The sequence below is a fragment of the Salvelinus fontinalis genome, chromosome 26, assembly GCF_029448725.1.
Source record: "Salvelinus fontinalis isolate EN_2023a chromosome 26, ASM2944872v1, whole genome shotgun sequence".
Classification (NCBI taxonomy): Eukaryota; Metazoa; Chordata; class Actinopteri; order Salmoniformes; family Salmonidae; genus Salvelinus; species Salvelinus fontinalis.
In genome coordinates, this window is record NC_074690.1 from 9,634,780 (window position 1) to 9,662,378 (window position 27,599).

At 43.1% G+C, this 27,599-nt stretch overlaps 1 protein-coding gene across 1 annotated transcript in view; it reads right to left on the reverse strand.

Annotated features, from left to right (window-relative positions):
• Window positions 1-1,225: 1,225 nt before the first annotated feature.
• LOC129823615 (cadherin-2-like) overlaps window positions 1,226-27,599 on the reverse strand; it is an 88,926-nt gene continuing 62,552 nt past the window's right edge. The window contains exons 5-16 of the mRNA XM_055882472.1: window positions 25,471-25,626; window positions 24,136-24,280; window positions 23,584-23,756; window positions 21,436-21,573; window positions 20,444-20,629; window positions 18,838-19,091; window positions 18,456-18,598; window positions 17,318-17,551; window positions 14,874-15,107; window positions 14,375-14,514; window positions 10,022-10,186; window positions 1,226-2,786 (exon numbers count right to left, since the gene is read on the reverse strand). Coding sequence (XP_055738447.1) covers window positions 2,580-2,786; window positions 10,022-10,186; window positions 14,375-14,514; window positions 14,874-15,107; window positions 17,318-17,551; window positions 18,456-18,598; window positions 18,838-19,091; window positions 20,444-20,629; window positions 21,436-21,573; window positions 23,584-23,756; window positions 24,136-24,280; window positions 25,471-25,626 — 2,175 coding nt within the window. The 3' untranslated portion in view covers window positions 1,226-2,579. The remainder of the gene's footprint in view (window positions 2,787-10,021; window positions 10,187-14,374; window positions 14,515-14,873; window positions 15,108-17,317; window positions 17,552-18,455; window positions 18,599-18,837; window positions 19,092-20,443; window positions 20,630-21,435; window positions 21,574-23,583; window positions 23,757-24,135; window positions 24,281-25,470; window positions 25,627-27,599) is intronic.

Genomic DNA, 27,599 nt, shown 5'->3' on the forward strand with positions numbered 1-27,599 from the left:
CAGACAGTGAGTCACCTGGCTCGCTATATAAAGCAGGCAGACAGTCATCGAGGCATTCAGTTACTGTTCGATTGAACATTAGAATGGGTAAAACGATTGACCTAAGCAACATTGAGCATGGTATGATCGTTGGTGCAAAGCGAGCCGGATCCAGTATCTCAGTATTGCCGTCCTGGGCTTTTCAGACATAACATTGTCTAGGGTTTACAGAGAATGATGTGACAATCAAAAATCATCCAGCCAGTGGCAGCCCTGTGGGCAAAAACAGCTCGATGATGAGAGAGGTCGAAGGAGAATGGAAACAATCGTGCAAGCTAACAGGAACAGACAAATAACGACTCACTACAACAGTAGTGTGCAGAACGGCATCTCGGAACGCACAACTCGTCGATCCTTGTCATAGATGGGCTATTGCAGCAGACGACCACACCGGGTTCCACTCCTGTCAGTTAAAAACAAGAAGAAGCGGCTCCAGTGGGCAAGCAATCACCAACATCGGACAATTGAGGAGTGGAAAATCATCGCCTGGTCTGACGAATCCCAGTTCCTGTTGCGTCGTTCTGATGGCAGAGCCAAGACTTGGTGAAAGCCGCATGAGACCAATCCTGCCTGATGTCAACAGTACAGGCTGGGAAATGTTTGGCACACATTAGGTCTCTTGATACCAATTGAGCAATGATTGAACGCCACAGCATATCTGAACATTGTTGCTGACCAAACCTAATAGAGCATCTTTGGAATGAGATGGTATGGGCTGTGGCATGAATGTTTTGCCTGTCAATCTGCAGCATCGGTCAATAATCGCATCAGCATGGACCAACATCCCTGTGCAACGTTTCCGACACCTTGTAAAATCCATGCCCCAAAGAATTTGGGCTGTTTTGGAGGCAAAGGGGGGTCCGACCCGGTACTAGATGGGAGTAACTAATAATCTGGCCACTGAGTGCATATTGACTATTCTAGATATTGCATCTCTATATTTCAAACAGAAAACTCAAGTTCACTCAAGTACACTCATGCACGGCTACTTGTATTTACTGTAAACAAACATTTACAACAAATTGAAATGAAATTAAGCATGAAATATATATTCCTCCTCTTGGTAAAAAAAATGTACAATCAGAATGTTTTGTCTTGTACAATAGGTTATGTAATTCATAATCCAATTATAACTGAGAAACAATGCTGAGTTGGAGGAATAAACAAATGAATAAAGAGACAGTCGTTAGCTCCAAAATTGGCATTTTATTCGGATGGTTGGTAGGTCAGAGATGTGTAATTTGTTTTCCAGTACATACGATTATCCACAAAGCTTGAGACAAAAAACTTTTCCAGTCTTAAAGCTGATTCAGTAATTAGTGCCAATGGTGCCACAACATCCCAGCCACCCCCTTTTTGGTACAAATTCAAACAGTTGTGCTGATAAGATTGCAATTTTTTTATTATTATTTTTTGTTGTTTTTCTTCATTTTATACAAAAGACTTAACTTCTACACATTTAATGTCACACGGTTTTAATTTTTTTTGCTTTGTAAATACATTTTGTAAATAACTTTTTTCATAATTCTTGTTGTCGTGAAAAGATAAAAACATGCAAAAACATTAATTTGTCGTCCAAATTATACATTTACAAGTTCAGAACTTTTTGCACTTCTTCATAAACTACAGAAGAAGAAAAAAATATATGTACACACATTTTCTTTACTGTGAAGTAAAAGTTGAACGTACCAGATGATGACTAAGGCAAATGAAGTGTATACGGATTAGAACAAAATAAACAGTTGTTGTTTTTATAAAATACTACACCACTTCAGAAATAAAGGAAAACAAACATATTCTGCTACAAAAGTATTACCTACGACTCCCTTTATTTGCAACCAGCTGAATAAGTTTAATTTTTTTGTGAAAACATTCTACATTTCTAGAGTACTGTACAGTGCTGTTCTCAGTTGATTCTCCCCATCCAAGCTAATAAAGGATCCTTCATCATCTAAGTTATTCATCTTTGTAATTCACTTAAATAATCCTTGTTCAACAAACAGCTGTATTGTGTAACCAAAAAAAGCATGTAGAAGCATACCATAGTTTAACATACTTTCTTATGTTTTGAAATCACTCCAAAAGTCAGTACCATTAAAGCCTTGAACATAAAACTAATCATTCAGATCCCAAAAATGTACAAAAAGGCACATTATATCCCAGTGCTTCTGTACTGTGAAATTCAAGTGTAACTGAGCGCGCTCAATATCAACGATCCAAACAGTGACAGTTCACCAATGTTCCCTCCCCTTCTCCAAAACTGGACTGCACTTCAGCGTATGCCTAAGCCTTCAACAAGCATATGTATGCGTAGACTACAACAATAAGCCTAGATTGGTTGTTTTTTGAAAATATTTCTGAATTATGTTAACATTTTTTTGAACTTTTCTGTCATTGTTCCTGTCACCACTCTTTCAGGGGAATATCGGTAATCAGAAGCTGTCCACATCCATTGAGAGGAAAACAAAATATATTTTCTCTTTTCCTGGGTTCACCATTCTTTGTCATCTTGTTTTTTTAGGTCTTGCACATCCTGTGTCCTAGTCGTCGCTCCCTCCGTACATGTCTGCCAGTTTTCTGAAGCGAGGGCCCCAGTCGTTGAGGTAATCGTAGTCCTGGTCCCCTCCGCTGCTGGAGGAGTTGAGAGAGCTTAGGGAGCCGGCTGTGGAGCCACTGCCCTCATAGTCGAACACCAGCAGGGAGTCGTAGGGCGGGGCTGTGGGGTCGTTGTCTGCTGCCTTAAGTCCCTGGATGGATAGAAGGAAATAAAAAAAATACAGTTAGATGAGTGAGGAGATTCCAGCCAGTCCAACATGACCAAATCCTGCCTGACAATAGCTACCAGACACCATTCACATTCACAGACATGTTCTTATCCCATATTGCCACCTAAATAGGCTAATATTAACAGGCTAGCATTTCCTAATATTTTCCTCCCTTCTACATGTTTAGGAAATCAGGTCCTTTTCATGAATTAAGACCGGCTCTAATTTCTCACTGAGTGTCCGTCTGCAGCGAAGCATTTTGGCTTTGATTCTCCCTGATATTTTTGGCATGCAGGATTATCCAGGACTTTATCAAAAGCTGAGATTTAGCATAACCGCCTGACCAAATGCCTCAGCTCACTGATGACTTAGCCTGGCCCTCCCCCTCCTCAAACCTCCATCACTCCAATGTCCACGGGCGCTGCCTGAGGGGCTTGGAGGGCTGAGAGGAGGAGATTGCTGTAGTGGCACTGACAATATGCCAGCTATCACCACCACACTCTGGACCCTGGTACAGTACTACATGCCCACTCAATTTCGTGTGTTCAAGTATTGCTCCCCAAAACTAGGAATGAGCCCTGGGGAAGTGCTGAGCAACATTGTATTTGTGTGTGTGTGTGTGTGTGTGTGTGTGTGTGTGTGTGTGTGTGTGTGTGTGTGTGTGTGTGTGTGTGTGTGTGTGTGTGTGTGTGTGTGTGTGTGTGTGTGTGTGTGTGTGTGTGTGTGTGTGTGTGTGTGTGTGTGTGTATATGTTCCATTAGTGTGTGTGTTTCAGAGTGTGGGGTGCAATGGTGGGGGTTTCCATTTTGAAGATTGTGCTTAACATTCCCAGAAGCTCTCGTAGCAGTGTGAGAGGTCCTTATGGATTGCTATTGATTTCCAAGCCCATTCCTTAACGGTACTCTAGAGACTTGATGGATTGCTAATCTAGCACAGGAGATGTGCTTTGTCCATGAAGAGCATAGGGCCCAGTCCCGAATTCAACATCTTCTCATTGCGAGTGAGAACATCTAACAAATAAGAACTGAATGAAAAGAAACAGAGCACAACACGAAGAAACAAACGAGCCACTAGGCTCATTGGAAACATGTCAGAGATTTATTTGAACTCCATTTTGTAGTTCTCTCTCTCTCAAAAAAAAAAGGATAGATTGAAACAAAGTGCCCAGATGCTTAGTGATTATTTTCCACTTCTTAGCCTTTGTTAAATGTTTGCTCAGGGCTGTGGCGCTGATAATTTGGTGGGAAATATGACAGATGGATTGTTCATTACAATTACAGCCATCACTGCTCTGATGGATAGAGCCCCATCCGGCACAACCACCACTCCACTGGGAGTGTGACAAGGTTAGCCAATCACAGAGCTTCGCCCTCCTAATGACATTAAAACTGAGTCATCCAATGTGTGAGAGAGACTATCGTCCATCTTAAGAAAACATTGTGCTGCCCTGTCCTCCCCTGACTTCACCCTCTGATCCACTGCTCACAAAACAGGTCTCGTATTGAATGTAATAACATCCTATTCAGAGATTTGCGGCGTACGTTTCTCTGTTTATTTCCCCTGATTAGAAACAAACTGTAGTATTGTCACTGTGAATATGGGGGTTCAGAGTGTAACAAAGTGTGGAAATGTTGACTTGAAAAACTTTTCCCCCAATAACACTTTATTTGAATCTTTAATCTGTGTGAACTTTTTGCCCAGTACCTGTGGCCAACAAAAGGTTATATAAGGTGAGGCTGATTTCCCAAACATTACCTCCCGGAGTGGGAACAGACTAAAAGCTGGATAATAGGCTATTGTTTGGCCACTCTGAGAGGCTAAATTCTTGGGCGGATTTGAGACCTATGCTTACCTACCCATTTTTGTATTAACTGCCAAAGGCTCTGTGGGCATGGGGTTGTGTGTGCACTCCAGACTTTGAGCCCAGACACATCACCCCAGCCCCACCCCCCCCCCACCCCTTCTCCCTGAGCAACCAGGTAAGATTCCAACCCTAATGAAGACAAGGCATAAACCAGCTGCCAGCAGGGGGCAGTACATAGAATCTACGAGGACCACCTGTGTGTGTTTGTGTGTGTGCGTATGAGTGTGAGTGTGAGTGTGCATGTGTATGTGATGGGAAACAGGCTGACATGTGCTGCCTGTAATGTGGATGTCTGGGTCAGGATGCTCTGGCCCACAACATCCTGCTGTCCTTGTACGGAAATAATACATAAAACAGCAGACCTGTCTCTGCTCCAATAAGTATTGCCGTTTTTTTACGCACTGGACAAAACACTCAAACTCACTCAATATAAATTGAGCTGACAAGAGCATTAAGTGTTTTCAGGAATTTTCTGAGAGAGCGAGGGAGGAGGAGTGGGAGAGAAATAGCACGAGTAGCAGAGTTCTAATCTAAAAACATGGGAATAGGCCAAAAACAGGGGGAGACAGAGAAAGAGAGAACTCCATTTTGGATACAGTGAAAGTCTTGTCTGTTGGAGCTGGTGAAAAATACATGACCGTTCTTTTCATTTTACATCCACCCTTCAACACTGGAGTCAATGGTGCCCTGAGGCAAGCGAGGCCATGAAGGAACAGAACAGGGCACCTCTATGGAAAAGGCAATGTGCTGTTCTCTGTCTCATCCCACTAGATCTCTACAGAGAGACGTCTAAAACTATTACCCCGTCCGATTTTTCTGCATAGCTAAGAGAAACATAATTATCTCCAAGTGAATAATATTATAATTACATGTGTGGATTTAGTTCACTTAAATTGGACACATTATAAATACTGGATTTTTGTCAGAGAACCAAAAAAGCGATTATCTCCTATTCGTGGACAATTTCCATAAGGGACAAATCCAAATTTACTTGGGGCGGAGTGGCTGGTCCAACTCAAGGTGTCATAAAATAAAATGCACCCCCCCCAACGTAACAAATATGTTCACATGATCCTCCCCTTGTATTGTAAAATAAATTGAACACCCTCCCCCCTCATAGAATTAACTCAAAATGATGTTTACGACCACAAATAACAATAACTGTAGCGACCCTGTGTTTATAAACGTGGATATAGACTTTGCCACTTAAGCATGTTTTTGTGGCACAGTCAATGTCACACAGGGCTATGGGCCAGAAGGTTGAGGGTTCGCCGACCATCTGAGACAAGCTCAATCTCCCTGCCTGTTTCATTACACCATGATCAGAGCCGGCTGCAGACATTGATCAGCTAGGGCGAAGTCAGATTTTGAACATTTTGATGCCATATTTAAAATTATATAAAATATATGCAACAAATTTTCCACCAACAGGTTTCTGTGCCAATGCACCACACAACGAATAGACAAAGCATACCAACATCGGGCACTTCAATATAATGGTTTGCATTGTCAACACCACAATAAATAGACTATGTCAATCTTGACAAACAAAAAATACATCCCTTCCTACCTTGTAGCCTTAACGAGTATCAAAGTCTTGACAATCTCCGAATGTCATGAAACTTTTGGTGTTTTGTAACAGATGTCTTTTTCCATTCATCACAGTTTGGATTGGTTGATTGATTTTATTTGTCAGTGAAAAAAATACATACAGTTGAAGTCGGAAGTTTACATACACTTAGGTTGGAGTCATTAAAACTCGTTTTTCAACCACTCCACAAATTTCGTTTTAACAAACTATCGTTTTGGCAAGTCGGGTAGGACATTTACTTTGTGCATGACACAAGTAATTTTTCCAACAATTGTTTACAGACAGATTATTTCACTTATAATTCACTGTATCACAATTCCAGTGGGTCAGACGTTTAAATATACTAAGCTGACTTTGCCTTTAAACAGCTTGGAAAATTCCAGAAAATTATGTCATGGCTTTAGAAGCTTCTGACAGGCTAACTGACATCATTTGAGTCAATTGGAGGTGTACCTGTGGATGTATTTCAAGGCTTACCTTCAAACTCAGTGCCTCTTTGCTTGACATCATGGAAAAATCTAAATAAATCAGCCAAGACGTCAGAGAAAAAACCTCCACAAATCTGGTTCATCTTTGGGAGCAATTTCCAAACGCCTGTAGGTACCACCTTCATCTGTACAAACAATAGTACGCAAGTATAAACACCATGGGAACACGCAGCCGTCATACCGCTCAGGAAGGAGACGCACTCTGTCTCCTAGAGATGAACGTACTTTGGTGCGAAAAGTGCAAATCAATCCCAGAACAACAGCAAAGGACCTTGTGAAGATGCTGGAGGAAACAGGTACAAAAGTATCTATATCCACAGTAAAACAAGTCCTATATCGACAACCTGAAAGGCGCTCAGCAAGGAAGAAGCCACTGCTCCAAAAGCACCATAAAAAGCCAGACTACGGTTTGCAAATGCACATGGGGACAAAGATCGTACTTCTTGGAGAAATGTCCTCTGGTCTGATGAAACAAAAATAGAACTGTTTGGCCATAATGACCATTGTTATGTTTGGAGAAAAAAGGAGGAGGCTTGCAAGCCAAAGAACACTATCCCAACCGTGAAGCACGTTGGTGGCAGCATCATGTTGTGGGGGTGCTTTGCTGCAGGAGGGACTGGTGCACTTCACAAAATAGATGGCATCATAGGTAGGAAAATTATGTGGATATATTGAAGCAACATCTCAAGACATGAGTCAGGAAGTTAAAGCTTGGTGGCAAATGGGTCTTCCATTTGGACAATGACCCCAAGCATACTTCCAAAGTTGTGACAAAATGGCTTAAGGACATTAAAGTCAAGGTATTTGAGTGGCCATCACAACGCCCTGACCTCAATCCCATAGAACATTTGTGGGCAGACCTGAAAAAGGCGTGTGCGAGCAAGGAGTACTACAAAGCTGACTCGGTTACACCAGCTCTGTCAGGAGGAATGGGCCAAAATTCACTCAACTTATTGTGGGAAGCTTATGGAAGGCTACCTGAAACGTTTGACCCAAGTTAAACAATTTAAAGGCAATGCTACCAAATATACTAATTCAGTGTATGTACATTTCTGGCCCACTGGGAATGTGATGGAAGAAATCAACGCTGAAAGAAATCATTCTCTCTACTATTTTTCTGACATTTCGCATTCTTAAAATAAAGTGGTGATCCTAACTGACCTAATATAGGGATTTTTTACTAGGATTAATTGTCAGGAATTGTGAAAAACTGAGTTTAAATGTATTTGGCTAAGGTGTATGTAACCTTCCGACTTCAACTGTATATTCAAAGACTTTTAAAGTGACCAGGATTGCACAATAAAGTTGGGGAATTATTTCCATTGTGGTCCCTTTTTTTACATTTTTTTAACATAAATACATTTACAATTACATTCACTGGACTAGCGCACTTGAGTCTTTAGGGTGTATATAGCTACTTTCCATCCAGTTGGTGACAGATTGCAAATATTCTAATATCCCCATAAAAACAATATGGCATTTCAGAGTTTCCTTTTGGAGAATTTGGTGCTGGACAACATGACAGGGACATTTGAGAAGTTGTATGCATTCAGATCCAACCTAGTATAGCCAGCGACATAAATAAACACTGTCTGTGATTTGTTTCCAATTCAAGGCACACTGAACCAGCATGGCTTCCACAGCATTCTGCAGCGATATGCCATCCCATCTGGTTTGCACGTAGTGGGACTATCATTTGTTTTTCAACAGGACAATGACCCAACACACTTCCAGGCTGTATAAGGGCTATTTGACCAATAAGGAGAGTGATGGAGTGCTGCATCAGATGACCTGGCCTCCACAATCACCCGACCTCAAACCAATTGAGATGGTTTGGTTTGGAATGAGTTGGACCGCAAAGTGAAGGAAAAGCAGCCAACAAGTGCTCAGCATATGTGGGAACTCCTTCAAGACTGTTGGAAAAGCATTCCAGGTGAAGCTAGTTGAGATAATACCAAGAGTGTGCAAAGCTGTCATCAAGGCAAAGGGTGGCTACTTTGAAAAATCTAAAATCTATTTAGATTTTTAAAATACTTTTGTGGTTACTACATGATTCCATATGTGTTATTTCATAGTTTTGATACCTTAAATATTATCCTACAATGTAGAAAATAGTCAAAATAAAGAAAAACCCTTGAATGAGTTGGTGTTCTGAAACTTTTGACCGGTAGTCTATATTTATACAGTATATATATACAGTGAGGAGAACAAGTATTTGAGACACTGGCGATTTTGCAGGTTTTCCTACTTACAAAGCATGTAGAGGTCTATAATTTTTATCATAGGTACACTTCAACTGTGAAAGACGGAAATCCAGAAAATCACATTGTATGATTTTTAAGTAATTAATTTGCATTTTATTGCATGGCATAAGTATTTGATCACCTACCAACCAGTAAGAATTCCGGCTCTCACAGAAAGCTCCGGCTCTCTTTCTTTAAGAAGCCCTCCTGTTCAATTTTCTATCATAATATTTTGTATAAAGATAAGCATTATATTGTTAGATTATAGGAGTAACTTTGGTAGGCCTGAAACAGTCTTCCTCACCTCAAGTTCAACTGTCGGAGTCAGTTGGAGCGCCGGGACGCATTGCCTTCATATCATAGGCCTGCAGCAGCTAAAGCTTAGTAATAGCCACACCATACCAAACCTTCACAAACGTTTCTAAACTTTATTAGGGTAATATCAAAAGTAAGTAAAGCCATTGTTCATAGGGAAAATACAAGCAGAACAGCGAATGTAAATCAGGGAAAAAACGCACCACCCTCCCCTGTGCCCAATAAAAAAACACACAAAATCAAAAAAAAAAATTGACAACCCTCCCCTATTTTGGACCACCCCCCAAGTAAATTTCGACCTGTCCCTAAGGAAACACTATACAGACAGTTGTAAATGCAAAAGGGAAAATTAATTCATGAAATTAATTTCCTATTAACCTTTCATGTCTGTATGGGTCTGTTCTGTTTCAATCAATACTTGCATGAGTACAGGGAGAGAGATTAGCTAAATAAACCTTCAAATGTGAAGCCTGCATCATCTACTTCAACTGCTTTCCTTTATTTTGAAGTATTCACTTCATTAAATTAAATAATATACCTCTACCCCTAACCATGACCTTTAGTGTTTATGAAATCATTCTCTAAATATTCCTGATTTAGAGAATGACATTGAAAATGGACTTTGACAGGGGAAGCCCTCTCCTGTGGCATTATTCTAGATGCAGATGTTTAACCGTGAGAAGATTAGTGTGTTTGTTTATGGTTTATTTGTTTACCTCGTTGATGAAGTCTCCGATGTCCCCGGGGTGCGGGGCTGCTGACCTTATGGGGTACTGGGGCTCAGGGTGCAGCGGCCTCTCGTCCATACGCCGGATTCCCACGGGCTTGATGGTGTCCGGCTCTATCGTGTCGGGCTGCTGAAGCTGGCTCAGGTCATAATCCTGGAGGGGAGGGGGAGAGGAGGGACAGATGGGAGTCAGCAAGAAGCCAGAGACAAGTGGAGATCCACACAGAGCTGGGGAGAGGAGCTCGACATAACCCCCCACCAAGACCTAGACCCTGATCCATACACACATGGGCAGAGCTCTCTACCTAGACCAATACACACATAAAGAAGTATTTAACTAGGAAAGTCAGTTAAGAACAAATTCATATTTACAATGACGGTCTACCCCTGCCAAACCCTAATCCAGACGATGCTAGAACAATTGTGCACCGCCCAATCACAGCCAATTGTGAAACAGCCTGAAATCGAACCAGGGTCTGCCGTGACACCTCTAGCTACTGAGATTCAATGCCTTAGACCGCATTTCCATTCGGGAGCCATGGGTAACTCCTTACCTTACAGAACTACCTAGACCAATACACACATGGCCAGAACTTCCTACCTCGACCAATACACACACGGGCAGAACTCCCTACCTAGGTCAATACACACATAAAAAAGTATTTAACCTTTATTTAACTAGGCAAGTCAGTTAAGAACAAATTCATATTTACAATGACGGTCTACCCCTGCCAAACCCTAATCCGGACGATGGTGGAACAATTGTGCACCGCCCTATGGAACTCCCAATCACAGCCAATTGTGATACAGCCTGGAATCGAACCAGGGTCTGCAGTGACACCTCTAGTACTGAGATGCAGTGCCTTAGACCGCTGTTCCATTCGGGAGCCATGGGCAACTCCTTACCTAGACCAATACACACATGGCCAGAACTTCCTACCTCGACCAATACACATATGGCCAGAACTTCCTACCTCGACCAATACACACACAGGCAGAACTTCCTACCTCGACCAATACACACACGGGCAGAACTTCCTACCTCGACCAATACACACACGGGCAGAACTTCCTACCTCGACCAATATACACACGGGCAGAACTTCCTACCTCGACCAATACACACACGGGCAGAACTTCCTACCTCGACCAATACACACATGGCCAGAACTTCCTACCTCGACCAATACACACACGGGCAGAACTTCCTACCTAGATCAACACACACACGTGCAGAACAGAATAAGATCCACCTAGACTGACACACACATGGGCAGAATTCCCTACCTAGACTGATACACACACATAGTCCACATGATCTACCCGAGACTGGGACACACTGAAATAAAAAGGGTCAAATCATGAAATCCTAGAAAAAGAATATGCAGAGCTAATATATATATATATATTATTTTTCTAGGATTTCATGATTTGACCCTTTTTATATGTATATATATGAGTGGGGTGGCAGTGTCTACATAACTGTATATTGTTGTTACTGTTACTACCCTGCTTCATCATTGCTACAAATCCTATCAATTGGTGGACTTTAGACTGTTGGTTGAAGTATTACCACTTGGACAGTTAGCTGCATTTAATATCCAGCTTCGGGGTCAAGGCTAAGGAACCGAGCATCAGTCTTCAACCCACTTGCAATAGAGCAGTGTTCTTCTGGAAGAGTGTGCAGGAAACTGTTCTGCTCTAATCAGGCCCCAGACACGGAATGGCGGATATGCATAAGCCATTACTAATCCTATTAACATTGCCAAGGCAACCTGACTGGCTCGCCGTTTGGTTTGTGCAGTGTCACAGGAGGAGAGAGAAGGAGTGGACAGAGCTGTAGAGAGAAATTGAGAGAGAGAAAGAAATGGAGAGAGAGAGAGAAACAGAGAGATGGAGAGAACAAGAACAAGAATGAGAGAGAAAGAGATTTGGAGAGCCATGGTGCGTTGTGATGTGGATGAGAAGACAGCAGTGAGGAGGTGGACTGATATGTTATCAGAGAGGATATGATGGAGGGAATGTCATGGGAGAATAGTTGTGTGCTTAATAAGCGTGAATGACGGAGTGTCCCTCTTTAGCACATTTTCAGTAATCCATCCATCTCTAATATCCCCCTTCAATATTGTCCCTGCTCGCTTGCACATATAACTATGCATATAACTAAGCTCACACACACAAATCCTGAGTGAGTATGCATGTCTAAAGATGGACAAATAAATACATACTGTAGATGACTAAAATACAAACATATGAATCGAAACACAAACACAACTACACATGTTGACACTCCAGTCCAGACACTCCCTACTCCAAAAAAATGACGGTGTTCATATGAACACATGTATCTAATTTAGGCCTTTGTATTCCTTGTGGAACATAGGCCTACACATGTGTCATGTTAATCTGGAAATAAACAAATGGATAATCTAAACAGACAGATTGACAGTGCGTGTAAAAATAAGATCCCCATGTCCCCTCCGGTTGACTGAAAGGGTCTGTCTGGAAGGGGACAATGGCCATCATACATCCCAGAGCAGGATGCCATGTGTCCCCTCCAGCCCACCTCCCTCCTCCCAGCCCACCACCCTGTGACCCTTCTAGGACCTACCACAGGGTAATCCCAGAGGTCAGAGCTTAGTGACAGAGAACTGCAGCATATCATTAAAGTCACGTAGCCACAACTGGATAATGACGACACGCTAAGCACTCAAGGGCACCATTCTTCACACATTACAGCTCCAAGCACCAACACACTGACATATAATTTCCCCTGCCACGCCCGGACAACACATTGAATCACCCACATTGTGGCTGGACATTCCAAAGCAAAGGCCTCCACTTGATCCTACATCGGGTAAAACTGGACAGTAAACAATATCAGATACACAAACTCCTCACGTAAGGGGAGGAATTTGTTAGGCCATATTTTCACTTCAAATATTTTTTAAATATTCTGCTTGAGGCAAAAGATTGACTGCCGATGGCCCTGGTCTGCACCTATTGACTGATTCCGTGCCCTCCCTCCTAGAGTGAGACTTTAACAAGAGGTTGTTTTTTTCCACTCTTTTTTTTCTTTCTTTTCACAACTGAATGAGGAATTAGGACACCTGCTGTGGTTGCATACACAGGTTTGTTCTGTCAAGACAAAATAGTCTGTTGGTAATTTAATAACTGGGCTGAATGAAAGGAAGTATCTTTAAGCTATTTTGTTTGTGTGGCCTTGAAAAATAAGCATTTCCATCTGTATTTGGTAAAACAATATCATATACAGCTTTCCTCTGTGGCCCTTTGAAAAAGTTGGCAAAGACGTGCTTCAGTTTGCGACTGCATTGATGAACAGGCAGGGCTAGAAAACACTCATTACAATGGAGTTTTTCCATCAAGTTACAAAACTTTAACTTCCACAGAAGTTTCTGGAATTGGATATTCTTTCCACACCACATTATTCTTCACTTCCCACACAGCCAGTGAGAAAGGGGCTGATCAGCTGTCTCCTCTTGGTAGAATGAGTGCCCCACGGACTAATAAAAACCCAGGCAATGGCAGTCAGAAACTAAAATAAAATACTCAGAGAGCACAGAGTGGCCAATGGTCTGACACTTCAATTTCCTCCACAGCGGGAGAGATAGGGAGAACAGAGGTGAGGCATTATATAGTTCACATCACTGGGACAGTCTGGTTCAATTTTTACCCAACACACACCACCGACTGACTGACTTCCAGATTCCAAAGACAAGACCATTTCCTTCTGACGTCCAGCCCTCCTCCCTCAAAATGGAAGCTTGTTTTCCTTCGATAAATCTGAATTCAGTTACCCCCCCGCTTCTACAGTCTTTGAGGAGCGTTATATCACAGTGTCTTCAGAAATCACTGTGCATTTGTGCGTGTCTCTCTCCTGCCCAATCGCTGGCAGATGTGTAATGGCTTCCCAGTCATATCGTTACCTTTAGATGGAGCTTAATTATTACACAGTAGCAGATGTATGTCTCCAAATTACATTATCCCTGCAATTACTAGCCTCCGAAGCCAATTTAGGACTGAAGACTGCTACCCCCCCACACTCATCTCTAGTCTACACTACCTAGGCCAGTGTAGGGAGTCCCTCACAGAATGGACCCGTGGCATGAACACACTCCATTTGTGGAAGATGTTAACAGCCATTTACAAAATGATTCCCTTGAATTAACTGAAGTTCATTATAAGAACTGCGGTTTTCTGTGTACAGTTTAACTGAGGATGTCTCGTGTGTGTGTGTGTGTGTGTGTGTCTGTGTGTATGTGAGTTTGTGTTTCAATGTGTATGTGTGTGTGTGTCTGTCTGCGCATGTGTGTTACTCCACCTGGTCCTCCTCTCCACCTCCCTCCTCATCGTACTTCAGGATGTTGTCTCTGACGTCGTCCTCTGGGTCAATGAGAAGCTGCTTGGCCTGACGCTCCTTATCACGACGCTTCATCCATACCACAAACAACAACACCAGAACTACAGAAGGAGGGAGGGAGGGAAAGCGTGATTGAGAGAGATCCCATATTACAAAACATAATAACTGACATATTTTGCATTCACATGTAATCCAATCCAGAATTTAGAGCTTGCCTCGAGCCTGATCAGGGCTATCTTTTGGGTAATCCTGAAATAATCTACTGGTGTCTCTTGGGCATGATTTTTAGCTCCCTCCATAATTCCTGTGGCAGTGTTTGGGGATGGCAAGGGATGGCATTTGATCTTGTCTGTGTGTGGCAGGTGGGGTGGTGGGGACACTGGTGTGAGTGTGTGTTTGTGTGTGTGACTGTTAGAGTGTGTGCACGCGCGAGCATGCGAGAGGGCAGGGTTGCACTCACTGAGGAGGATGATGATGCAGAGCAGGATAGCGATGATGGCGCCCGTGCCCAGCCCTGCGGCGATGATGTGCTGCTGGTCGGTGCAGTCCCCATTGTGGTCACACTGGCACACCTTGACCCGCAGGTAGGATGTGTTGGACATGGGCAGGTTGCCAGAGTCAGTGATGATGATGGGGATCTCGTAGATGCCACTTTCCAGGAAGCCAATCTTCAGGCTCAACAGGGCATAATCACCTGGGAAACGGGGGAGAAGGAGAGAAGGGGGGGGAGGGAGGGAGGAAAAGAGATGTAAAGGAAGGGAAAGTGAAAGAAGAAAGATAAATAAGAAACTCAATCACTAATCCCTAAATAAAACAAAACAACACTCTACTTAAAATGTTCCAGAGTGTAACTACTGGGAAAATAAATACACTACCTGGCCAGTAGTATGTGGACACCTGCATGTCGAACATTTCGTTCCAAAATCATGGGCATTAATATGGAGTTAGCCCATATGCCTCCACTCTTCTGGGAAGGCTTTCTAATAGATGTGGTAACATTGCTGTGGGGACTTGCTTCCATCCAGCCACAAGCGCATTAGTGATGTTGGGCACTAATGTTGGCCGATTAGGCCTGGCTTGCAGTCGGCAATCCAATGTGTCCCAAAGGTGTTCAATGGGGTTCAGGTCAGGGCTCTGTGCAGGCTAGTCAAATTCTTCCACACCGATCTCTACATACCATTTCTGTATGGACCTCGCTTTGCGCATGGGCGCATTATCATGCTGAAACAGGAAAGGGCCTTCCCCAAACTGTTGCCACAAGGTTGGAAGCACAGAATCATCTAGAATGTCATTGTATGCTGTAGCGTTAAGATTTCCCTTCACTGCAACTAAGGGTCTAGCCCAAACCATGAACAGCCCCAGACCATTATTCCTCCTCCACCAAACTTTACAGTTGGCACTATGCATTCAGGCAGGTAGCGTTCTCTTGGCATCCGCCAAACTTAGATTTGTCTGTCGGACTGCCAGATGGTGAAGCAGGATTCATCACTACAGAGAACGCATTTCCACTGTTCCAGAGTCCAATGGTGGTGAGCATTATACCACTCCAGCCGACGCTTGTCATTCTGCATGATTATCTTAGGCTTGTGTGTGGCTGCTCAGCCATGAAAACAGATTTCATGAAGCTCCCGAGGAACAGTTATTGTGCTGACGTTGCTTCCAGTGGCAGTTTGGAACTTTTTAGTGAGTGTCGCAAACAAGGACAGACGATTTTTACGCGCTACACGCTTCATCACTTGAAAGTCCCGTTCTGTGAGCTTGTGTGGCCTACCACTTTGCGGCTGAGCCATTGTTGCTCCTAGATGTTTCCACTTCACAATAAAAGCACTTACAGTTGACAGGGGTAGCTGTAGCAGTGCAGAAATTTGACAAACTGACTTGTTGGAAAAGTGGCATCCTATGACTGTGCCACGTTGAAAGTCACTGAGCTCCTCAGGAGGGGCCATTCTACTGCCAATGTTTGTCTATAGAGATTGCATGGCTGTGTGCTCGATTTTATACACCTGTCAGTAATAGGTGTGTTGCGGAAATAGCCGAATCCACAAATTTTAAGGAGTGTCCACATACTTTTGAACAGCATGAATTCCAATACCTGGAAATTGTGTCAGCATATCTAATTCAAAATATGGTCAGGATTTAGATTTTGAGCTTATAAACCCACTGAAGACCTTTTTGATAATGCCGCTTAGGCTAAACCCCCCCAGATTCTATAATCCATATATGGCTGTTATCCTATTAAGATAGTTATTCATTTACTGCGGTTTACACTCACATCTATTCGCTATCAACGCACAACAAATTAGTAATTCCTCCAATATTTTGTTTGTATAATTAGCATAATCAATTAGTGAGCTGCTTGATCAAGCAAAGGCCTGTTACTAATCTATTTTATAATATAGTGTCTTAACATAGGCCTCGTGAGGCACGCACATTGAGAGCATTGTCTATTGTCATACGCTCGTAGAAAAAAAGGGTTCCAAAATGGTTCTTCGGCTGTCCCCATATGATAAACCTTTTTGGTTCCAGGTAGAACCCTCTGTGGAAAGAACCCTTTTAGGTTCTAGATAGGACCTTTTTTCTAAGAGTTTCGGTCACTGCTCTTGGCCCTATGGAGAGCCAGAAACCTCATGGGCATGATGCCCATACTGTACTGCCCCTAAGCCAGTGCCAAACCTATAGTGTTATTTATCACCATCCAAATGACCAGGACTACTGGTGGTTCTCCATTCTCTCTGGCGGTTGTAAAACACTGGAAGTTGATTGATGAATGTCAGCTATTGGCCAGAATGGTCACCTGGTGACCCAGCAGTATTGCCGACCTAGAAGCCCCGATATATTGAATAGCCCTGATCTACAGTGTTTTTGTTTCTTTGATTGTTTGTTATTGTTGTTGTTGTGTCTTACCGCTGAGCCGTGTGACGGTCCAGTTTCTTCTGACGTCTGAGGGCCTGTTGGCCAGCTCGAACGCGAAGGGTCCGGCGTTGGGGTTGAGGTCTCCGTCCAGCGCTGTGATGTTGATGCCATTAGGCTCGGGTTTCTTGCACATCTCAGTCTCCTGGGGGTAGACGTGGGGAGCGTTGTCGTTGATGTCCAGCAGGGAGATCTGCAGGGTGCCCGTACCGCTCGCTGGTGGGACGCCTGGACGGGACAACACACACAGACAGGGAAGGATGCACACACAATGTCACACCCACAAACATCTTAGAATATAGATTTTACATGATACATAATAACGATAAGGGGAAGTATACCATTGAAGTTATCTTAATGCATGATGTCTCGCTGAATGTTTGGTAATACATAACATCCTTATCCTGAACCTGGTTCTTGGTGTAAAAGTAAGGGAGAGAGGAGCAGCAGCAGCCAGTCTGCAGGGACAGGACCCCTCCAGACTGCATACTGATCTGAGGAGCAGAGCTCCTCTCTCTCTCCACGGGCGAGGGTGGGGGATATAGCGCAACGTTTGGGGAATGGAGGGGGGCGCAGTGTGTCTGAGAGTGTGTTATCTGAAGAGAGTGTGTATTCCTGACGAAGGGGGAGGCCACAGGGTGAGAATACTAAAGCAGACAGACAGAGAAGAGCACACTGTCGCTGCCTTAGCCTGGGAGACCCAGAGCCTCAGCCCCTCTATGTATTCATGGGGCTAAGAGGCTTTTTTGCCATTCAAGCCACGCTCAAATGAGCCACTCATCTAATCCTGACCTATTAATGCTGAGAAACCTCTTTATTGAGAGAGTTTCTAAGCCTATTGGCCTATGCTGTGCTCTGTGGAACAGGCTAAACCTGAACAGAGGTAAATCCAGTCAGGGAAGGAGAGAGGAGAAAGGTGAACACGTCCACAGTGTGGCTGCTAGGCCTGTGCTCGCTCTGAAACATTAACTTTCAACAGGGTGGCGGTTGCTACATTGGTGTCTGGCACAATTTTAACTTTGAAAAAGCCAGCTGTGTGTGAGATTTTTGCCTGCTAAAAACAATATTCCCCTCGTCTATTTGGCTATACAGCTGGAAGCAGATATTAGCGCCTGGTGGCTAGGCTAAGTACCATTGTCAGAGGCCAAGAAGGTGGCGCTGTACATGTTGTCCTTCACGTAGGGCGACTCGCGGTCCAGGACGGCGATGGTTGTGATGCGCCCGGTGTTAGCGTCAATTCTCAGCCAGTTGGCTGGGTCTGAGAGCCTGGTGTATCTGAGGACAAAGATTTAAAGAAGATACGTAAAGACTTTCATTCAAACCTTACAAGCTAGGTTTTTTATCATTATTTAATTTTATGCAGACTCATACATTCAAGGCTAAAGGTGGTGAATGCTCAACAAAAGAAAGATACATATCTTACTGAGAATGGGAGTGTTTTTATTGACAGTCAGTGATTGAAGAAACGGCATGAAAAGCTCTGTATGAATACAGTTATTTAGTATCATTATTACCTAATGCTTTGCTGCATGAATCTATCAGGGTCTTGTGCAGTGAAGGTGGTCAGTGTGGATTCTGCTAACATCCCCTCCTCCAGTTTGATGAGTTTGGGGTTGGGGTCGAAGTAGGGACTCTCGTTGACGTCAATGACCCTGATGGAGACCGTGGCTGTGGACTGGCGAGGGGAGTAGATGCCCCGGGCAAGAGACACCTCGTTCACCGCTACCACCGTCAACATGTACGTCCTACTGATCTCATAATCGATTGGCTGGAGGGAGGAAACGCAAAAGTATGTAAGTATGCTCCATGGACTGTAAGGGAAGGGATAAATAAAGTATATATTCTGTTATTTTTTTGTCAATAAAGTACTCTTCTTCTTCTAATGCAATGAGGCAAAGATCCCAGAAGAAGTCAGCTAGGGGCTACTGTAGTTAGTTGTACTTGTCACGATCGTCGTATGAGTGAGACCAAGGTGCAGTGTGGTAGGCGTACATTAATCTTTAATAAATGAATGCCGACCAAACGAACAACCAAACGAACAACCAAACGAACAACCAAACGAACCATGAAGCTATACAAAATAGTGCAGACAGGCAACTAAACATAGTCAAGATCCCACAAACACAAAAGGGTAATGGCTACCTAAATATGATCCTGATATATCAGAGACAGCTGTTTATCGTTGTCTCTGATTGGGAACCATATCAGGCCCACATAGACATACAAAAAACCCTAGATGACCCACCCTAGACACTATCACGCCCCAACCAACACAGAGAAAAAACAGCTTACTATGGTCAGGGTGTGACAGTACTACTACTGCTGAGAAATTATTATTCACTGACTTTACACACGCGGTGGAATTGAATTAAACACATGGTATGCACCTCTGTTCTGTCAACTAAAGACAACACTCAGCTTACAAAGATACAAGACCGTAATAATCATTTTTTAAAGAGCTGAGTCTTAGCCAGTCACAGTCTGTTAAAGGTCGCCAAAGCACACACATCCCTGGGTCGCTCCTCTTTTCAGTTCGCTGCAGCTAGCGACTGGAACGAGCTGCAAAAAACACTCAAACAGGACTGTTTTATCTCCATCTCTTCATACAAAGACTCAATCATGGACACTCTTACTGACAGTTGTGGCTGCTTTGCATGATGTATTGTTACCTCTACCTTCTTGCCCTTTGTGCTGTTGTCTGTGCCCAATAATGTTTGTACCATGTTTTGTGCTGCTACCATGTTGTGTTGCTACCATGTTGTTGTCATGTTGTGTTGCTACCATGCTGTGTTTTCATGTGTTGCTGCTATTCTATGTTGTTGTCTTAGGTCTCTCTTTATGTAGTGTTGTTGTGTCTCTCTTTTCATGATGTGTGTTTTGTCCTATATTTTAATTTTATTTTTAATCCCAGCCCCTGTCCCCGTGGGAGGCCTTTTGGTAGGCCGTCATTGTAAATAAGAATTTGTTCTTAACTGACTTGCCTAGTTAAATAAAATGTTAAAAAAATTAAATAATAAAATACAATTAGCTATTAAAAGTGGCTCCCCTGGGAGATACGGGAGTGGAGGGAAGGGGATTGGGGTAATGGATTAAGTCTGAGGGTGTTGCAGTCTGTCTCACCTTGACAACAGTTACCAAGCCCTCGTTAGTGGTGGGGTCGGTTGGCACGGAGAACCTGCCAGTGGGGTCACCTCCAGTGATCTTGTAGACGGCCTTCCACGCTAGCGTGTTGGGCTGGTCTTTGTCCGTCACCGTCAGGTTGGCCACGATGACATTCACCCGGTTCTCAGGCACCTCTCCAAAGAACTACATGAATAAAAGATGGAGGATGGGACAGAGAGCAGTTACACATACTGCTGCGCCAGCGAAAAACACAGGCTCCGTGCTCCAGCTCTACACACCCAACACCCAATTTCAAGTAAATAAATGTCCACAGCAATTTATCATGTTATCATCGCCATCTCGGCCTGATAGAAAAACAATACCATTACATTACACAAGGGCCAATGTATCGGTAACAAATACATCAAGCACCTGTCTCTGCTCTGCTCTCTCTGCCTGCCTGATGTACTCACAGTGTCAGTACTTACATGTGGGTTGTTCCATTTGATTTCAGTCACTTTTTGGATGCACCCCTTTTGATTTGAACACACCTTTCTATACATATTTTCCCATAGTAGAAGTGGTCAGAAAGTAACTTTTTGGAACTGAATGCCAAAACATTTAGGCAATATATGTGCTCAAAATGTAACCGGTTTGCATATCCCACCCTATCATGAGACATCCAGTCCTTCATCACTGGAAAAGATAAACGCTTGAGTTTGATATCATTTTAAAAACGTATACACAGGGTTGTACAACTATTTTATCATTTCTCAGGACAAAGAATTGGGAATCAAAATGATACATTTAACGTAAATGATCTAAAAACACATGCAATGTATTTATTTATTTAGTATTTGTTGTACATCATCTGAGTTTTCTGTTGTTGTGCCCGTCATGGGTTGAGACACAACATGCTCTGCCTGGTTCTTTACAGTGCTATGACTAGGAACAGAGTGAATCACACAGTGTGGTGTAATGCATAGATGTAAAGCTATGTTCTTTCTTACCATCTCGGCAGTGAACTCTGGTGGGTTGTCGTTGATGTCTGTCACCCTGATAACGGCCGTGGCAGTGTTGGACAGGCCGTACATGGGGTTGCCCTCCATGTCTGTGGCCTGGATGATCAACGTGTACTGAGGCACTTTCTGCATGAAAAAAGAAGAAGAAAAACATACATGTTGAAAAAGAATCCACTCTCTATATCATGGACAACACTGTTATAGGCCTGTTATAGACCTGCAACACTGTTCTATTTCTATTTAGCTCTGTTTAACAAAAGTGTTGTAAAAACTTGTCAATAATCAACTGACTGGCTTTCTTGATGTCTATAGTATTCTCTCTGGGATGCAATCTGATTTCCGCTCATGTTATGGCTGTGTCACTGCAACTTTATAGGACTTAGCCAAACCTTTTGATATGGTAGAACATTCCATTATTGTGGGCCGGCTAAGGAGTATTGGTGTCTCTGAGGGTGTCTTTGGCAGGTTTGCTAACTACCTCTCTCAAAGAGTGCAGTGTATAAAGTCAGAACATCTGCTGTCTCGGCCACTGCCTGTCACCAAGGGAGTACCCCAAGTCTCGATCCTAGGCCCCACGCTCTTCTCAATTTACATCAACAACATAGCTCAGGCGGTAGGACACTCTCATCCATTTATATGCATATGACACAGTCTTATACTCTACAACAAAACTTTCTTAGTGTCCAACAAGCTTCCTCTGGCCTTAACCTTGTTCTGAACACCTCCAAAACAAATGTCATGTGGTTTGGTAAGAAGAATGCCCCTCTCCCCACCAGTGTGATTACTACCTCTGAGGGTTTAGAGCTTGAGGTAGTCACCTCATACAATACTTTGGAGTATGGCTAGACGTTACACTGTCCTTCTCTCAGCACATATCAAAGCTGCAATCTAAGGTTAAATCTAGATTTGGTTTCCTCTATTGGAATCGCTCATCTTTCACCCCAGCTGCCAAACTAACCATCCTACCCATGCTAGATTACGGAGACGATTGATCGACAGGTAAGGGTGCTCTCGAGTGGCTAGATGTTCTTTACCCTTCGGCCATCAGATTTGCCACCAATGCACCTTATAGGACATATCGCTGCACTTTATACTTCTCTGTAAACAGGTCATCTCTGTATATCCGTCGCAAGACCCACTGGCTGATGCTTATTTATAAAACCCTCTTAGGCCTCACTCCCCCCTCTCTGAGATACCTACTGCAGCCCTCATCCTCCACATACAACACATACAATAAATAAAGGTAAAGCCTTGAGCCTTGTGTACAGTATAAATGGGGTCTTACATAAACCCCAACGAGGAATCCTAGTTATTCTCACAATGATCAAGTCTACATCAATTCCCTGTGGAGAGAGAAGGGAACTCTAGAAGTCAGCTTGCTGTGGGAGTGCAACACTTCCACTCTGTGTAGCATTATGGTGCACGATGGGTAATCCCACTGTAACAAATGACTCCCTTCACATTAAAAGCTACTCAGGCGACGGAACAGTTGCTAGGTAATGAGAATCGGGCAAATTACTTTCATGGTGGCAAATGCCGTATATATAACAGCAGCCCTGGGGCAAACTTGATTGAGTGGGCCAACTATCCAGATTGCCCTGGCAAGAATTGCAGCAATTGGCTTTGTTTTTTCCCTTTGACTTAATATATTTATTTCTGTTATTTTTCCTCTCCTTCCTTCCAGTAAAAACAAGTCCATGGTCATGCAATTAAATAGGAGTGTTACCATTAACAGCAACGAGGAGAAAAACATTTAGCTGCTCAATGATGCATATTGCCTCCACGTTAGAGTAAATAATTCCGAAGAGGGTGATGAGTCAATTTCTGGTCTTCGTTGGCAAAATGGTAATGGGGCATACTTAGCTAACTTCATTAGTTTTGAGACACACTAAATATTATCAGCAGCAAAAACAACTCAAAACTGTTCGTCTGCTATCTACAGATCATTTAGGTAAACAAAGGAAAAGATATCTTGATGTATACGAGTTAGAGGAATGCCGAGCAGCGAAGGAGGAGCACATACGAATGAATGTGATGATGGGACTGTAACTTCAATGCTACTCCAATGGGGTTTAATAAGCGAGCACGTGAGCACGCATGCACGCGCACACGCACACAAACTGTTGTATTGCGTACCTCTCTGTCCAGGCCAGCTGCGACGGTAATGATGTCTCCTGTCTTGTTGTTAATGGTGAACATGTTGGATGTTGGGCTCTCGGGATTCTGGGATCCGATCTTGTAGCGCAGCATCCCATTGGCTGTTTTGGGGTCGTCTTTGTCAACAGACGTTACCGTCATAACAAAGGTCCCTGAGGAATGACAAAAGAGACAGAAGATGCAAATAGGGGATTTAACTTTTAAAAAGGTATAACCTTGTTTTATTTCAGTACTGCATTTAATCTACCTAAGACAGTCATTACACTAACTTTACTTCCATACTAGAAGGATCCGTTGACTAACATGGAGCACAGTCGAAACATAGCCCAAATAAAAGCTTTGGCTTCGTCTGAAATGTTGACAAAGGACTTCCACAAGAGAATACTTGCTGTTGGCAGAGATCTTATCCATATCGAACGACAGCCAAATGAACAAAATGATTACCCTGTGTGATTCATCAATGCCGTTTGATGTAGTAATAGTCTAGTGATACAGTGGGCCAGAGGCTGGAAGGTTCGTCTGGGCTCCTACCTGGTTTGGAGCCCTCAGGGACGGAGCCGTTCCAGATCTGATGAATGAACTCTGGCCGGTTGTCGTTCATGTCAATCACATTGATCACAATGTCGATGGGGCTCTCTACCTGGTTACCGTTCAGATCCACAGCATGAGCTCTCAGCTGTAGGGATACACAAGGGAGAGCACTCAGCTGGTTGTGGTGTACACACATATAAACGTACGCACACATGCACACACACACTTATTCATCCAGGCATACACATAACCAGAAAACAGAAAATATACAAAATTCATAGCAATGTAGGACCCACAAGATAAACATACAGCTAACACACTCCACTTTGCCTAAGCAGAACTTTGGCATTGTGATGGCTCTCTCCCTTACCTATTTCCATTTCTCTCAGACAAAAATAATGAGCCCGGGAATGTGCCTTTCAATACTGTTAATGTTTGTTTCTTCACAGTGCAGCGCTTCCAGCGATGCCCTCTCCATTGTACCTTTCATTACAAACATGTCATTTACTGCTTTTACTGTCTGCCCACAGTCTAATACATGTCTCACCCTGAATCAAATCAATAGCATTGGTTGCTAGACATATCACAACTCCCAAACAATGACCACTGCCATTTAATTAATAGTTGTGAGTGGGTCATGATATAGCTAGAGGTTAACATGACTTGTAAAACAGCTGCTTTTTTTTTTTTTACAAATTCATTGTCTCTTTCAAATTCTCAGACGGATCAGTCAGTTCCGGAATGCCTCCCAAACCCCCCACCCCTCTCTAGTGTACACTATTGAGGAGTGTTTGGACTACCAAGGGACCTTGAGCACATACCAGCCAGCCTCCTGAAATGTACAGACTGTATGTTTAAGCCAAAGAGGACACATACTGTACATCTCGATAAAGAGGGCTTAATGCTTTTGTTACTTTTACTGTAAACGTTTGGAATATCTTCTTTGTCGCTCTTATTCACCACACCGGTTGCAAGGCCAAGGTTCTTTCTCCATCATGGAGAAAAGTCAATACAGTCAAACACACATCACTTCAGGTCATGCTGGGCCAAGGAAGGCTTGAGATTAATAGGACCTGCATACACTATTACTCCACCATACCTTTATTTGGCTAGAAAAGAACAATGTTTCAAACCAAAGTGGATCTTGACTTTGTCAGTGTGCGTGGTCCTAGTCATCTGCTCTCTATCACGTAGGCCCGTGTGTGTGTGTGTGTGTGTGTGTGTGTGTGTGTGTGTGTGTGTGTGTGTGTGTGTGTGTGTGTGTGTGTGTGTGTGTGTGTGTGTGTGTGTGTGTGTGTGTGTGTGTGTGTGTGTGTGTGTGTGTGTGAGACTTACGTGGAAGTTGGATATGTGTTCTCTGTCCAGGGGTTTCATGACAGACAGCTCTCCGGAGATGGGGTGGATTATGAAGATGCCGGTGGGCGGCTGGTCAGCTCCGGGTCCGGTCACACTGTACCTCAGGGATCGGTTCTTGTCATTGTCCGACCGGATCTGTTTCAGAACACAAAAGTAGTTTGGTTAAATGATGATCAATACTCAATTGTAGGTATATATACAGCTGAAGTCGGAAGTTTACATACACTTAGGTTGGAGTCATTAAAACTCGTTTTCAATCACTTTTAATTCACTATATCACAAATCCAGTGAGTCAGAAGTTTACATACATTAAGTTGACGGTGCTTTAAACAGCTTGGAAAATTCCAGAAAATTATGTCATGACTTTAGAAGCTTCTGATAGGCTAATTGACATCATTTGAGTCAATTGGAGGTGTACCTGTGGATGTATTTCAAGGCCAACCTTCAAACTCAGTGCCTCTTTGCTTGACATCATGGGAAAATCTAAATAAATCAGCCAAGGCCTCAGAGAAAAAATTGTAGACCTCGACAAGTCTGTTTCATCCTTGGGAGCAATTTCCAAATGCCTGAAGGTACAACCTTCGTCTGTACAAACAATAGTACGCCAGTATAAACACCATGGGACCAAAAAGCCATCATACCGCTTAGGAAGGAGATGCATTCTGTCTCCTAGAGATGAATGTACTTTGGTGCGAAAAGTGCAAATCAATCCCAGGACAACAGCAAAGGACCTTGTGAAGATGCTGGAGGAAACAGGTACAAAGTATCTATATCCACAGTAAAACGAGTCCTATACCGACATAACCTGAAAGGCCACTTAGCAAGGAAGATACCACTGCTCCAAAACCGCCATAAAAAAAGCCAGACTACGGTTTGCAAATGCAGATGGGGACAAAGATCATACTTTTTGGAGAAATGTCCTCTGGTCTGATGAAACAAAAGTAGAAGTGTTTGGCCATAATGACCATCGTTATGTTTGGAAGAAAAAGGGGGTGGCTTGCAAGTCGAAGAATACCATCCCAACCGTGAAGCACGGGGGTGGCAGCATCATGTTGTGGGGGTGCTTTGCTGCAGGAGGGTCTGGTGCACTTCACAAAATAGATGGAATCATGAGGAAGGAAAATGATGTGGATATATTGAAGCAACATCTCAAGACATCAGTCAGGAAGTTGGTCGCAAATGGGTCTTCCAAATGGACAATGACACCAAGCATACTTCCAAAGTTGTGGCAAACTGGCTTAAGGACAACAAAGTCAAGGTATTGGAGTGGCCATCACATAGCCCTGACCTCAATCCTATAGAAAACTTGTGGGCAGAACGGAAAAAGCGTGTGCGAGCAAGGAGGCCTACAAACCTGACTCAGTTATACCATCTCTGTCAGGAGGAATGGGCCAAAATTCACCCAACTTATTGTGGGAAGCTTGTGGAAGGCTACCTGAAACAATTTAAATGCAATGCTACCAAATACTAATTGAGTGTATGTAAATTTCTGACCAACTGGCAATGTGATGAAAGAAATAAAAGCTGAAATAAATCTTTCTCTCTACTATTATTCTGACATTTCACATTCTTAAAATAAAGTGGTGATCCTAACTGACCTAAAACAGGGAATTTTTACTTGGATTAAATGTCAGGAATTGTGAAAAACTGAGTTTAAATGTATTTGGCTAAGGTGTATGTAATGTTCAGAATTCTACTTAAAAATAATAATGTCGTGGCGGAGGTATGTATCGGTGTGTGTGTTGCCCCGCCCTAGAGTCCCGTTGGTGAGTGGTACAAACAGATCTTCCTTCCTTGCGTGTGTGTGTGTGTACTAATGATGGGGGAAAAATGTATACAGTTACATATATGAATTCTTTATATCTGTCCCCATACAGACAGCTTTAAGGTCCCTCAGTTAAGTATTGAATTTCAAGCACAGATTCAACAACAAAGATCAGGGAGCTTTTCAAAAACCTCTTAAAGAAAGACAGTGATTGGGAGATGGGTAACAATATCAAATCAGACATTGAACATCTCTTTAAGCATGATCAACTTAATAATTATGCTGTGGATTATATATTAAACCACCCAGACACATTAAAGATACAGTCATCTTTCTGAACTGA